Below are 15,366 nucleotides of genomic sequence, written 5' to 3' on the forward strand. Positions count from 1 at the left end.
TCTGTAGACCAGGCTGGTCTCGAACTCACAGAGATCCACCTGCCTCTGCCTCCCGAGTGCTGGGATTAAAGGCGTGCGCCACCATCGCCCGGCTGATGTACATTTTTTAATGACTCAATAAGCATTATTTTATTTTGCCTTTTTACCTTTTGTTTGAGATAGGATCTCAAGCATGTAGCCCAGGCTGACCTCAAACTCATCGACTGAGTAGGTAAGGATGATCTTGAATCCCTAATGTTTTTTTTTTTCACCTCCCAGGTACTAAGACTGTAGGCATATGCTGCAGTGCCTGTCTGCTTAAATTTGGTAATCCCATCGTTTACAAATTGGAGAACCAATAAGTTGACGTATATGAATGAAATGTTTACATATTACATCAGGTTTTTGTGTCTGCTGCTGTTATATGAAATTATAAAGGCCTTTTTGTTCTTTTTGTTTTTGGTCTGTAAAAAGCACTTGCTTCCAAATCTAATAACTTTAATTCCTGTGACCCACATGGTGGAAGGAGAGGACTGACCCTTGTAAGTTGTTCTCTGATTCTACATACATGTGCATACACATACGCATGCACGTGTGTGCACACATACACACACAAATGTGACTCCATCCATCCGTCCGTCCATCCATCCATCCATCCATCCATCCATCCATCCATCCATCTACTGTTTATTTATTTATGTTTATATTTTGAGACAGGTCTCTGTGCCCTGACTGTCCCGGAACTCGCTCTACAGACCAGGCTGGTCTCAAACTCAAAGAGATCCATTTGTCTCTGTCTCCCAAGTGCTGGGAAGCATGCACTGTCATGCCTAACCATAAATATAATTTTTCCTTTTTAAAAAATAGTATCCCAGGGTATTATTTGTTCGTTTGTTTTTTGTTTTTTCGAGACAGGGTTTCTCTGTACCTTTGGAGTCTGTCCTGGAACTCTCTCTGTAGACCAGACTGGTCTCGAACTCAACAGAGATCCACCTGCCTCTGCCTCCTGAGTGCTGGGATTAAAGGTGTGCGCCACTACGCCCGCAAGGGTATTCTTGAACTCCTTTTCTGTTGGAAGATGTCTGTGAACTTCATACATAGTTTTTCATCTACCTCTTCAGTGCTGGAATTAAGCATGTATCGCTATAACTGGTATATGCAGGTAATGGAGAACAGATCCTAGGGCTCTCTAGAGCCTGGGGAAGCATCTGATCATCTGGCAGCAGCTAAGCTGCATCGCTGACCCCTTCAATACTTGTAAAAGAGTGCTGGAAGGCTGGATGTGGTGAGTGCCAGCCAGGGCTACACAGTGAGACCCTTTCTCAAAAAGTGGGAAGGGGCACTAGAAGGTTAGAATACATTTTGAAGGATGAACTGTTTTAATATATTAGATATTGTTAAAAGTAATGACTGGTTATGTGATATCCCTTATGTACCAGGAACAGTCTGAAAGAAGTTGCTCTAAGTTAAGGTGTACTTCCTATGACATCTTTACTTCCTTTCTGTGCTGTATGGCTTTGCTGTCAGTGGACATTAATGTCATACTCATTGTTACTGACATTTTATACCCAAAACACCTATTTATTTATTTGTCACATCTTTAAAATTTTATTGTAGCCAAGGAGTGGTGGTACACGCCATTAATCCCAGCACATTGGGAAGCACAGACTGGCGGATCAATGTAAGTTCCAGGCTAGTCAGGGTTACATAAGGAGATCACGTATAAAAAGCAATAAAAGAACATCCATACTTCTTTATAAAATGTATTAAAGATCTATGTTTGTGGGACATATGTATGTAGTGTTCAGGAGCTGGGACATAAAGACTGGGATATGAAAAATCTTGTCTCAGAAAACCAAAACAAGGTCTGGGCAAATAATAGCTTAAGCTTGTTATAGTCATAGTATTCAGGAGGCTTAGTTAGGTGGGGCTTTTGAGTTTAAATTATGGAATAGCCTCTATTGGAGTGAAAATCTGCTTCAAGGTTCCTCCCTGTTAAAAATTAGTATTTTCTTGTCAATTTTAGGACCCACAGCCTTGTTCATAGGAGGGGATCCCTCTATACTCCTAAACTTTATATGTGTTTTATAATTAGCACACCATATATAATATGGTACGTTTTAAATAAGGCGTCCCACTGTGCCACAATCTGCAAAGAATTACAGAACCGTTAAAGGATAATAAGATTCTGAGTTTAAAGTGATTTTGGTTAAAAGAGCTGAGGGCTGTATAGCTCAAACCGACCATAAACAGAAGAGTTTTAGGATCACAGGTGTGTTTTGTCACCACTGGTTTGAAATGTCTGCAAACATCTTAATTGTAGAAGTGTTACTGTATAAACAAGTAAAATTAAGCTTCTAATATCAGGTCTTTGTTAGAGGTGATATTAGGGTCTTTGTGTTTTGTATAGGGTTTCACTTTGTAGTTTAGGCTTCCTCCAGTCTTGGCCTCTCACTAGGATTATAGGCATGAGCAACTACGCCCACCTGTAAGTGAAGTTTTTTTTTTTTTTTTTTGTATCTCTTGTAAACCAGGCTGGCCTCGAACTCACAGAGATCCGCCTGCCTCTGCCTCCCGAGTGCTGGGATTAAAGACGTGCGCCACCACCACCCGGCTTATTTATTTTTTAAAGTTGTTTTGAGACAGGGTTTCTCTGTATAACAGTCCTAGCTGTTCTGGAACTCACATTGTAGACCAGGATGGCCTCAAACTCAGAGATCCACCAGCCTCTGCTTCCCAAGTGCTGCTATTAAAGGTGTGTGTCACTACTGCCTGGGTAAGAGAAGTCTTGATACTAGGTACTTTGTCAGTTTTATAATATGTATGACATTATTTCCTGAGGGTAACTGACAGAATTATGACAAAGATAACTTTAATAGTTCTTGATAGGCTTACATCTGCATTGATTTCCATAAAGAACTGTAACAATTTGGGCGCTGGAGAGATGGTTCAGTAGTTGAGCTATTAACTTTTTTGTTGTTATTTGGGGGGGAGGGTTCGAGACGGGGGTTTCTCTGTAGCTTTGGAGCCTGTCCTTGAACTAGCTCTCTTAGACCAGACTGGTCTTGAACTCAACAGAGATCAGCCTGCCTCTGCTTCCAGATTGCTGGTATTAAAGGTGTGCACCACTACTGCCCGGCCTTGTTATTCTTTTTCTAGAGGTCTGTCCTGGAACTTGCTCTGTAGATGAGGCTGGTCTTGAACTCACAGAGATCTGCCTGCCTCTGTCTCCCAAGTGCTGGGATTAAAGTCATGCACCACCACAACCTAGGGTTTTTTGGGGTTTTTTTTTGTTTGTTTTGTTTTGTTTTTGAGTCAGGATTTTTTTTATGTAGCACTGTAATCCCACTTACCTGGGATTAAAGGCATACACCACTATACCCATTAGAAAAAAATTTAACCTTTGTGTGTATATATGCCTGCAACAGTGTACATGTGGAAGGCAGGGAACAACTTGATGGAGCAGGTTCTCTCCTTGTACCCTATGGGTTCCAGGGATTGAACTCACACAGTCAGGTCTAACAGCAAGTGCCTTCACCCATGGAACCATCTTGATATCTCTCAAGCTTAATTTTCAAATAGACATGTAGTGAAGAATTTTAGAACTTTACCAGGAACTAACTGCAGTGCTGTGCCTGCTTACTTAGCATCTCCAGTTCCTGTCTTCTTCCCACTGCTTAATAGCACAATGTTACGGGTAATTTACTTGAATCTTTTATCCCTTAATAGATTATATATGTAATATTTTTTTTAAAGATTTATTTACTATGCATACAATGTTCTGTTAACATATATTCACCAGAAGAGGCACCAGATCTCATTACAGATGGTTGTGAGCCACCATGTGGTTGCTGGGAATTGAACTCAGGACCTCTGGAAGAGCAGCCAATGCTCTTAACCTCTGAGCCACCTCTCCAGCCCGATTATATATGTTCTAGACCTTTCGTTTTATTTTACTTTCCCTATGTTGTCAGACTGGCATAGAACTCACCTGTTTCAGCCTTCCAAGCAAATGTTGGAATCGCAGACATGTACTATTGGGCTGGTTAAATTTGTAATTTAGAAAAGTAAATCTATCTGGGTATGTAAATCCAGTGTTTACATACATGGGAGAGTGTTCTGGATTCAGTTCCAGTATTCTGTGTAAACAGGAGGGGGCACAAACCACTAGCTCCAGCACATTGTGGGGTAGAAGCAGGAAGATCTCTTGTGAGTTCTAGGCCAACTAGGGCTATATAATGGAAATTTTGTCTCAATAGTAAATTAAAAAAAATAAATAGGTAGAGACTGGGTGGTGGTGGCACTTGCCTTTAATCCCAGCACTCAAAAGGCAGAGGCAGGCAGATCTCTATGAGTTTGAGGCCAGTCTGGTCTATAAGTGCTAGTTCCAGAACAGGCACCACAGCTACAGAGAAACCCTATCTTGAAAAATGTAAAAAAATAAGTAGAGTCTGAAGACAAAGTTATTTGGAGGAAGTCATATAATCAAGGTATCATCGTCTTAAAGCATTATCAGACTTTAAGTCATCCATATGTAACTTGCATTTATTTATTTATTTATTTATTTATTTATTTATTTATTTATTTATTTATTATCTTTGTTATTCAAAACAGGGTTTCTCTTTGTTTGACAGCTTTGTATGCCAGGCAGGCCTTGAATTCACAGAGATATTTGAAAAACCATTAAAAAAAGAAAAGGAAAAAAATAAAGTTATAACATTTCAAATTATGCAGAGGTTATTCTTTTGCAAGCAGTTAATATTACAGTCTCCCCAGACAGTGTTTCTCTGTAGCTGACCTGGAACTTACTTTGTACACCTACGTGCATTGGTGTTTTGCCATGGGTGTTGGATCCCCGGGAAATGGAATAACCGACAGTTGTGAACTGCCATGTGGGTGCTGGGAATTGAACTCTGGTCCTCTGGAAGAACAGTAAGTGTTCTTAACCTCTAAGCCATCTCTTGAGCCCCAGGATTATTATTTTTAACAATTGTATATCCAGTATTGAGTATATATTTACCAGAAATGTTAAAATTGGTTTTTGTCATTACATTTCCTGGCAGTACAGTTAAAATCTAGAAAGATCCATTTTATAAAGTATGTTATTTTGGAGGTGTTTATAATTTCATTTGCATTTATAGTCTCATGGTGATCTAAGGGTACTTCTTTTCTTGTTAGGACAGGATCTTGTTGTGCAGACTAGGCTGGCCTTTAACTTGCCATGACTTCAGCTTTTTTGTAGTCCTTCATTTACATTGGTAAGCTCTTAGTAACTGTTAACAGTTTTTTTCCCCCCAAGGGCTATTTTGTACCTGTTTCTCCTAGCAGTCCTCTCCCAATTCGAATTAGACTTCAGATGCTTTGTGAGGGTGTAAAGGTTTCTATTTATATGCGTTCCGTTTACATTTTATGCTGCTTTACTTCCTTCAGTAATTTGAAGTTGCTTTATGTCTCAAGGAGTATAGTATAAGATAAAAATTTTCATTTGGGGACCAGAGAGATGGCTCACTGAATAGTAGCCTGCTCTTCAGATGACTGGTGTTTAATTCCTAGTACCCACATGGTGGTTCACAATCATTTGTAACTCTAGTTCTAGGACATCTAATACCTCGTTTTTGAATTCCATGAGCACCAGGCATGCTTGTAGTACACAGACATGAATGCGAAATGCCCATATGAATAATACTTAAAACAATTTTTTTCTTATAAAATACTTTTTCCTCAGGATATTCTTGTGTTCCTCAGTTTCACCTTATAACTTTGGGATCAGGCAATCCTTCTGTCTTGCCTTCCTAAGGAACGGAGACTAAGAAGTATATATCATTTGGCCTATATATCCACCTACACATCTGAGAAAACAACCTTGATAGCTTTTCTGTACTGTCTGTATCATATTTTTTCTGTGATGTGATATATTCTGTATCTACATAAAGAGCTGTCAAGTGTGGTGGTGCATAACAGTAATTCCAGTTGTTGGTGTTTAGAGGCCAAACCAGAGCTCAATGCTATCCTCGTTTACGCTGTGAGTTGGAGGCAAGTCTGGGCTATATAACATCCTGTCTCAAAATAAAGAGGGGGGGGGCAGCAAGATGGCTCACCAGGTAAATGCACTTGCCACCACGCCTGATCATCTGATCTTGGAACCCATATAGAGGTAGAAAACCAATTTCCACAAATTATCCTTTTTCTTCCCTATCTACTTTTGTTCACACACATCTGCTCTCACATACATACACAATAGAAACACACAAAAGAATTGCTTCATCCTTTTTATTAACAGATTTTACTTATATTTCATGTGTATAAATGTTTGCCTGTTATACATGTATGTGTACTATATGTGTGCAGTGCCCTGGAAGGCCAGAGAGGGCATTAGATTTCCCCTGGAACTGGAATTGCAGACCATGTGAGCTGTCATGTGGGTACTGGGAACTCAACTCTCAACTGCTGAGCCATCTCTTCAGCCTTCATATTGTTTGGATGTACCACAATTAATTGTTGATGAACATTGAGTTTGTTTTCAGTATTTTGCTAATGTACCTAAGTTCTGCAATAATTGAGTTCTGTATCTCATTGCATGACTAAAAATGTAGGTATCTAAGGATAACATAGTCTGGATATTATATAACACAAACCTGAAATTGTAACCCTCAGGAAGCTGAAGCAGGTGGATTGAGAATTTGAGGCCAGCCTGGACTCCATAGTGAGATCCTGTCTCAGAAACTAAGCCACTAACATATGGCTGGATTACCTAGAGTTTGAATTTAGCTCATGTTATATGTTGTGAGTTCCAGGTCACCTTGGGTTATACATGGGAGACCCTATATCTAAAAACAAAAAAGCAAATAAGCCAAAAAAAAAAAAAAAGAAGAAGAAATAATTAGAACATTGGCTCAGCAGTTAAGAGTGTGCACTGCTCTCCAGAGTGCCCGTATTTAGTTCTCAGCACGTATTTCAGATACCACACAGCTCCTGAAGATCTAGTCACCTTCTCAGGCATTTGCATTTACATGTACATTCTCATAATCATTCTTTTTCTCTCTCTCTCTCTCATACACACACACACTTAAAAATGATAACAAGCCGGGTGGTGGTGGCGCATGCCTTTAATCCCAGCACTTGGGAGGCAGAGGGAGGCGGATCTCTGTGAGTTCGAGACCAGCCTGGTCCACAAGAGCTAGTTCCAGGACAGGCTCCAAAACCACAGAGAAACCTTGTCTTGAAAAAAGCAAATAAATAAATAAAAATGATAACAGCCTTAATAAAGAACATAGAAAAATGGCTGAGTGAGTAAAAGACCTTTTCACTGAACCTGATTTGAGTTCAATCCTTGGACTCCACATGATGAAAGGATAACGGACCCCACATGCATACTTACTGCACACAAAACATAAAAATAAAAACAAATCTAGCAATTATAATAACAACCCCCCCAAATGAGACACTGAGGGTTTGTGTGTGTGTATTCGTGTTTGTGTATATGCTTGTGATAGCAGTGATTAAACCCAGGGCTTTGAGCATATCAGGTAGTGTTATTACTGTGTACTCAAGCAGTTGAATTACCTTAAGGTTAGACCATGATAGTGTTTGGCCAGTAAATGGGTTTTTGACTTTGTAGTAGGTGCTTATGTTTTAAAAGTGCTATGGTTAGTAGTTAGAGTCATGACTGGGTAAGGTAGAGTCAGAAGGCTGCTTGGCGCTAAGTCTTATGTAGGCTAGGCTGGCCCTGAACTGAAGTCGGTTTTCCTGCCTCGGCCTTCTAAGTCATTGAGATAACAAATGTGAGCCATCCCTTGTGGCTTATACTGGCCTTTTAAACAAAACCTGAAATTATTTGTGTGCGCGTGCGTGGCATGGATGCATAAATGGAGGTCACAGGACAATTTTTTGGAGTTGGTTCTCTCCTACCAAAGTTTCAGGTAGTGAACTTGGTTGTCAATTTTGCCTGACAGGTACTGTTATCAGCTGAGCTGTTTTCTGGCCCCTAATGTTGGTCTTTGTTATACTTTATAATTTCTGTTTGTTTGTTTGTTTTCAGTGCTGATGGTCGAATTCAGGACCTTGAATGTGCAGTTAAATGCCCAGCACTTGACCATACTTCCATACTTCAGCCCTGGCTGTCTTAGTACTTGCTCTATCGACCAGTTTGGCCTCAAATTCAGAGATTGCTTGCCTCCGCCTCCTGAGTGCTTTCAACTTAGTTTTTTTAAAAATACAGAACAAAACCTTTTACGTGTGTGAATGTTTGGCTGCATGTATATTTATGTACTGAATATGTGCCTTTGCCTCCAGAGGCCAGAAAGAGAGGCCATTGGGTACCCTGTAACTAGAGTTACAGATGGTTGTGAGATACCAGGTGGGTACTGGGAATCAAAATTGGGTACTTGGAAAGAGCAACCACTGCTCTTAACTATTTGCACCATCTCTCCGAGCCTTAAAAAAATTAAACTTAAAAAGATTAACTTAATGTATGCATCTGTCATGGTGCTCATATGTAGGTCAGAGAACAACTTGTAAGAGTTGGTTTTCTCATTTCACTGTATGAGTTCTGGGGATTGAAGTGAGTGTGTCGGGCCTGGCATCTTTACTGCTGAGCAATCTTGCTGGTCTTTGACTTGGTTATTTGACAGAGAAATTATATCTCACATATTCATAGCTCAAGGTCTAGACTGACCTAGTAAGTGTTGCATGAGTGAATGAAGGTGAAGTTTTACAGCTTTGTTTTAGTTGGGGTCATAAAGAATCCCTAGCACATGGCCTTTAGAGCTCAGTAGGTACATTGCTTGCTTAACTTGTACTAAGCCTTGCACTAACCTGAACTTTCATCCCACCACTGCATAAACCAGGTGTGATAGTACCTACATAATTGGTACATAATCCCTGTACTTTGAAGATGAACATAGGATTGTAACAAGTTCATTTTTGGCTATGTGATACGTTGAAATTTAAGGTTAGTATGTGGTGCATGAGAGCCTATCTCAGCCAGCCAGCCCATCCATCAAATTCAGAACACAGCAGATTCTTTCTGTGAATGGGTGCTTTCACTGTTTTCTTTTTTGCTGAGGCTGTAAGTGGTGCAGAACAGCCCTAGAGGCTGTAGAGGCCTGGGAGTTGAGTACTGGTTATTTGAATCTTGAGCTTTGGTGAATTTCCAGGGTAGTCACCACTTCATTCTAGGCTAATGATAGTCTCACATTGCCTGTTCTGTGCCAATCTTCAGAATACATTTCTGATACTGTATAGCCTTGCTTGGTCTTCACTTTGCCTTCTGGGTATTGGGATTAAAGTTATGCGCCACCAGCTCCTAAACCTTGCTGTCTTATTTTAAAAACATTTATTACATTTATTTATTTATTTATGAGGGCAGGGTGTTCCTGTCCCATGGCACACGTGGAGGTTACAGTACAACTTGTGGGAGTTTCCTTTCCTTTCATCGTGTGTGTCCTGGGGATCACTTCTACCAACCACACCATAGCACCTCCCTTCATTTTTATTTTTTTAGGTGTATTTTAATTATTTCATTTATTTGTTTATATTCTGTGAGTATGTGCATATGTATGTACTTATCCAAGGAAGCCAGTCAAGAGCTTGTTGGATCCCCTGAAGTGGTTGTGGGTGCTTGGGGACTAAATATGTTCTCTGCAAGAACAGCAACCACTCTTAACCATTGGGCCATCTCTAGCCTTGGTGATATTTTTTTCTGATCTTCACATTTTTTAATTTTTTCGTTTCTTTTTTTTTTTTTTTTTTATTTTGAGACAAGGTTTCTCTGTGTAGCCTTGGAGCCTGTCCTGGCACTAGCTCTATAGACCAAGCTGTCCTTAAACTGACAGAAATCAGCCTGCCTCTGCCTCCCAAGTGCTGGGATTAAAGGCATGCGCCACCACTGCCCAGCCACATTTTTTTCATTTTATAAATAAAGGGTTGTCTTGACTTAGGTAAGTTAAGTAACTTGTTTGAATTTATAGTTAGCCAGTGGTAAGTAAGGATTTATTTATACCTAGTATTGTAGAGAGCCATAGACTGCCACAGGTCTGGTTGTTTCCATTATCTGAGAGGGATGGGAAAATAAGCATATTAAGACAGTAGAAAGAAGCTTGACATGTTACATACCTGTAATTAATTATAGTACTTAGTATAAGAGGATCATGAGTTCTGGATCTAGCCTGGCCTATTGTTGTGAAATCTTGTCTCTTAAGGGGAAAACAGAGGGAGGAAAGGAGACAAAAAAATAATGGCTATAAGTAAAATCGCTAGGATAGATGTTCTAATACTTGTTGTTTTTAAGACATAAGTCAGAGATTAATATGAGCAACAGCTGTTTAATAAGTTTTTTGGAGCTGGGATGTTGCTCAGTGGCAAGCCTTGGGTTTGATCCCCAGAAGTGCTTGCAAAATTTTGTTTTTGGAGATGATCTTACTGTAGAGCTTAGGCTGACCTGTCTAGTTTTGCAGACTAGCCTTAAACATGTGATGTTCTTGCCCCATTTTTCATGTATTATAGGATTTCAGGTCTGAGCCACTGTGTGTGGCACTTCTATTTGTGGTGCTGGGAGCCCCTAGGGATTGAACCCAGAATTTTGTGTACAATAGGCAGGGCTCTGCCACTGGGCTATCTGACTTGTCTGATTTGTTTCCCTCTCTGTTTCCTGTCTCTCTCTCTCTCTCTCTCTCTTTCTTTCTCTTTGGCTTTTCTGTATTCTTTCTGTAGCACTGGTTATTCTGGAACTCACTCTGTAGACCAGGTTGGCCTTGAAGAACTCAGATGTGTGTCTGCCTGCCTCTGCCTTCCGAGTGCTGGGATTATAGGCATGCACTTCTGATTCTTAAGGATACTGCAGTTATGCTGACACTGCTCTTAATGTCTTTCTGCTCTGAGCTAGTAGAAAAAGCACGTGTTAATTTGCCCTTAGTCCTGGCATTTGGTAGTTTGTGATATCTATAACAGCTTAATCATAATTGCTACCACCTTTACTGTTAAGAATGTTTTTAGCCAGGTAGTGGTGGTTTGAGGCCAGCCTGATCTACCGAGTGAGTTCCAAGATAGGCTCCAAAGCTACACAATGAAACTCTATCTTGAAAGCAACAAGCAAACAAAACAAATATTTTTAGCAGCTTTTGGTTCGTAGGTATCTAATAAGTGCTTGCATAATTTTTTTATTTTTATTTATTCATTTTGCTATGTGAGATAAAGCAACACTGAAATTATATGGAGTCAGTTATCACATGCTGGTGAGACTAATTCATAGATTATCTTTTTTTGTGGTCCCTCCATCCCCAAGCCTCAGGACTCAAAAACAAATACTGGTTAACTATGGGATGAATTTTTTTTCAATCTTGGCAGATCTCTGGTGCTTTAAGAAAAAGTAGCTAATTTACTAAGAGTTCTACCTCAGGCACAGAGAGTCTTTAGTTTGATGTGCAGTTGGTGGTGGAGGAATAATTGGTCAGCGTTTGCTATTTAATAAGCTTCCTCAGGTGGTTAGGAGATGATAGGCAAGTATTCTACCACTGAACTATACCCTCAAGCCCTGGGTATGTATCCATTAGTCTTTAGTATATCTATGAATAGAATTACTGGGATATGTGGTTATCATGTTATCTTAAATATTTTAATTTCTTAGAAAGCTTTTTGTTTAGATTTATTTTATGCACATGAATTTTGCTCACATGTATGCATCTTTACTCTGTGAATGCCAGGTGCTCCCTGAGGTCAGAAGAGGGTGTCAGATCCCCTGGAACTGGAATTAATGGATGTGGGTGCTGGGAACCAAACCTGGGTTCTCTGTATTCTGAACCATTTCTCCAGCCTGGATCTTTTGATCTCTTAACAGGGCTGTACTAAAGTCACCATCATACTTTTCTTCATCAATACTTGTTATTTTGCTGGTGATTTTGATTTGCATTTCCTTCACAACTTAGCACGTTTATTTTTTGGCATGTGTCTGATAATGCAATGTAATCGATTTGTAATTGATATATAAAGAGAAGGTAGAACCAATTCCATGTCTTCAGTTATGGTTAGATTTATCATAAGTAGTTAAAGTAACTAAGGTTTTACTCAGTGGATGATGAATACAGTCATTAATAGTTTGAGCTTCAGTTGTGCTATCCAACTTTGAATCCTGGCTCTGCCTTTTACTAAACAACTATTACTACTAGGCATATAGTAAATACGTGTAAAAATATATGTCTTATGAGAATCCAAGGAGGATCATTGCCGTTGACACATCAGAAATACTGAATATACATTACTTAGATTTATGACTTGAATAGTATTTATCAATGATTGGCAAAGTATTCTTTTTTTTTTACTTCCTCCCCTACCTCCCAAGAGTTTGTTTCTGTAGCCCTGGCTGACCTGGAACTAGCTCTGTGGACCATGTGAACTTAAACTCACAGGATCTGCCTGCCTCTGTCTCCTGAGTGTTGGGATTAAAAGCCTCTGCTACCATACAGGTTTTCATTCAGGCTTTGAAATTTCAATCAACAAATTTTAATGTTACAGTCTTTCTTATTTGATTGGCAAAATGATTCTCGAGGGCTTTTAAAAAGGAAATGCTATATTTCTTTCCTAACTCCTGGGTGACTATAAAGATGGAAAAGTAAGTGTATTATTTTCACTTGAATTTTACTAACATACATGAGTATTTTGAAGCATCCTAGGTCATTCTATTTTACATACTTCGTGTGAAAGAAGTCTTAGTCAGTTTTTTGTTTTTTTTTTAAATGTTTATGGGGGTTTTTCCTACATGTTTGTCTGTGTACCAGTTTGTTTGGTGGCAGCATGGACCAGAAGAGAGCACTGAAGCCCCTGGAGCTAGAATTATAGATGATTGTAAGCTACCCTGTATGTTGGCAATGAAACCACCGTCCTGGAAGAGTATGCATGCTCCTAATTGAGCTTCCATTCCAGCCCCGTGTGAAAGCAATCTTAAGGTTTAGAGATAATTTACATATTGGACTGAGCCACATCCTTTGGTATCTTTTGAGTAGGGGCATTATTCCCCACTTGAATTATTTCATTGAGTCCTTTCTTGACCACTGGAGCACCATGTGGGTAGTTTCAGGCATGGAGGAAGTAAAATGCAGTCTGACAGTTGAGCTCTCTAAGCGCATTTTGAAAGACATGGCCCTTAGGGCAAAATGATACTGTTTTGTTTTGTGTCTTCTTGACTTAAGCCGAGGCAGAGGAGGTTGCTCTTAGTCCTTGTAGCCTAGGTACTTTGGCCTCTGCAAAATACTTATTGTTTTTTTGTACTATACATTTTTATATATACATAAATGTAAATTTTAATTTAATAAAACATATATATTTGTATTTTCCTAGATTATAAAAGCACAGACCTGTGGAAAAAATATTTCCTCTGAAGGCAGGAAGTTTGTGCTATTTAGAAATGTGGACCTGGGAGCTGGGATGGGTCAGTTAGATACCAGGTTAATCAAGCATGTTATTTTTGGAGAAAGGATGTGGCCTGGGCTTCTGCAGTAAACGGTTCCTAAGAGCTTCATTTATATTTATACTGTATTCTATTTGAATGTTGTTCCGAGTTGTACTGTGTAGTATTTAGTATATCTTCCTTGTATATCATGGGGATAATTTAGGGTTGGGTTCATTGGCATGAGTATAGTAGTATAGCTATGACCTATACTTCTAGGATTTGATTTTGTTTTGTTTGAGACTGGATCTCACTATGTAGTCCTAGCTATCTGGAACTATGTGGACCAGGCTGCCCTTGAACTTCCAGAGATCTATGCTTGCCTCTGCTTTCTAAATACTAGAGTTAAAGACTTTTACCACCATATTCTGTGTACTTTTAGGATCTTTTTTTGTTATGAATAGTAATGAGAATGTAAAATATTAATTGAAAATTACTCTAAAAGACTATACTGTGAACAATTAAGTCAGGCTGATTTGTGCTGGATTTTTAATCTATCAACATTAGAAATATTTATTGTGGATGTGAGTGGGTGCTGTGTGCCACATAGCTAATTTGGAGAGGGTAATATTATGAGGGTTTGTTCTCTGCATTTAGTTCCAGGGATCAAATTAAAGTTGTCTGACTTTGTGGCAGGTGCCATGGAGCCATCTTGCTAGGCCTGGCTGCGTTTTCCTTTTGTATTTTTTAGGCATTGGCTTTTCAGAGTTCTAGGTTAGATGGTAATGCTTTGAAGGTTTTCTATTCTTACTGATTCCCCATGTTTTGTCTGTCTAAAGTGTCAACCGAAGAAAAGATCTACACCACTGAAATATGAAGTTGGAGATCTCATTTGGGCAAAATTCAAGAGACGCCCATGGTGGCCCTGCAGGATTTGTGCTGATCCATTGATTAATACACACTCAAAAATGAAAGGTAATCATTTATAGCTGATAATTTGTGATAAAATGCAATGTGCAATCATAGGTTTGTAGTTGCTTTCAGTGTAATTCAGGAGTTTTGTTACTTTAGCAAGAAATAATTCATTGTTATGAATTGTTAACAAATTTCCTCTTTAGTTTTTTAGTTTATGCACTCTGAGATTTAAAAGTTGTTACACTAGGCATGTTTGGTACTTGCCTGTTAATCTCATGGTTTGAAAGATTGAGGCAGGAATCATGAATTTGAGGACAACTATATAACGAGACTATGGTTTTGTTGTTGTTCTTTTTGTTACTATGTATACAGCATTCTGTATACAGAAAAGTCATCAGATCTCATTTGAGCCACCATGTGGTTGCTGGGAATTAAACTCAGGACCTTTGAAAGAGCAGCCAGTGCTCTTTAACTGCTGAGCCATCTTCATCCAGCCCTGAGACTATGTTTTAAATAAAAGTTCTCAGCTATTCTGTATGTATTGAATGGAAAATGTAAATGGCAATTTAGCTTTACCAATTAATATATATTCCCAGCCCCTTTACACTCTTCTTACTTGTTGGAGATGGGATTTCATGTATCCGAGGGTGACTTTGAACTGATCATCTGATCTTCCTCTGTCTTCCATGAGCATTATATAGGTGTGTGCCACCTAGTTTATGTGGTGTTATGATCTAGACCGGGACCCCTGTGAAAGGGTCGTTCAACCCCAAAAGGGGTCATAAACCATAGGTTGAGAATTGCTGACTTTTAGGGGATTGGAAGCAGGAGACTAAGGATTTCTAGCTTTTCCTTGTCTGCACAGTGAGCTTGAGGCCAATATGGGGTACATGAGACTCTGCCTCAACAAGTGTGACAGAATCTTGATTTGGAATATTTTTCTTTGATTATTGCAATTTGTTTTTCTTACTTGGTGTCTCAGGGTCTCTATTTCTGTGAAGAGACCTCACGACCATGGCATTTCTTTTTCTTTTTTTTAAAAAAATATTTATTTATTTATTTATTTATTTATTATGTATACAATATTCTTTTTT

The 15,366-nt window shown here is 39.1% G+C and overlaps 1 protein-coding gene across 1 annotated transcript in view; it reads left to right on the forward strand.

Moving 5' to 3' along the window:
- The window catches only part of Nsd1 (nuclear receptor binding SET domain protein 1), a 115,292-nt gene that overhangs the window by 7,557 nt on the left and 92,369 nt on the right, over positions 1 to 15,366 (forward strand). Inside the window, exon 3 of the mRNA XM_026782929.1 lies at positions 14,197 to 14,332. Within this exon, the coding sequence (XP_026638730.1) occupies positions 14,197 to 14,332 (136 nt within the window). The remainder of the gene's footprint in view (positions 1 to 14,196; positions 14,333 to 15,366) is intronic.

The sequence above is a fragment of the Microtus ochrogaster genome, chromosome 16, assembly GCF_000317375.1.
Source record: "Microtus ochrogaster isolate Prairie Vole_2 chromosome 16, MicOch1.0, whole genome shotgun sequence".
Lineage (NCBI taxonomy): Eukaryota > Metazoa > Chordata > Mammalia > Rodentia > Cricetidae > Microtus > Microtus ochrogaster.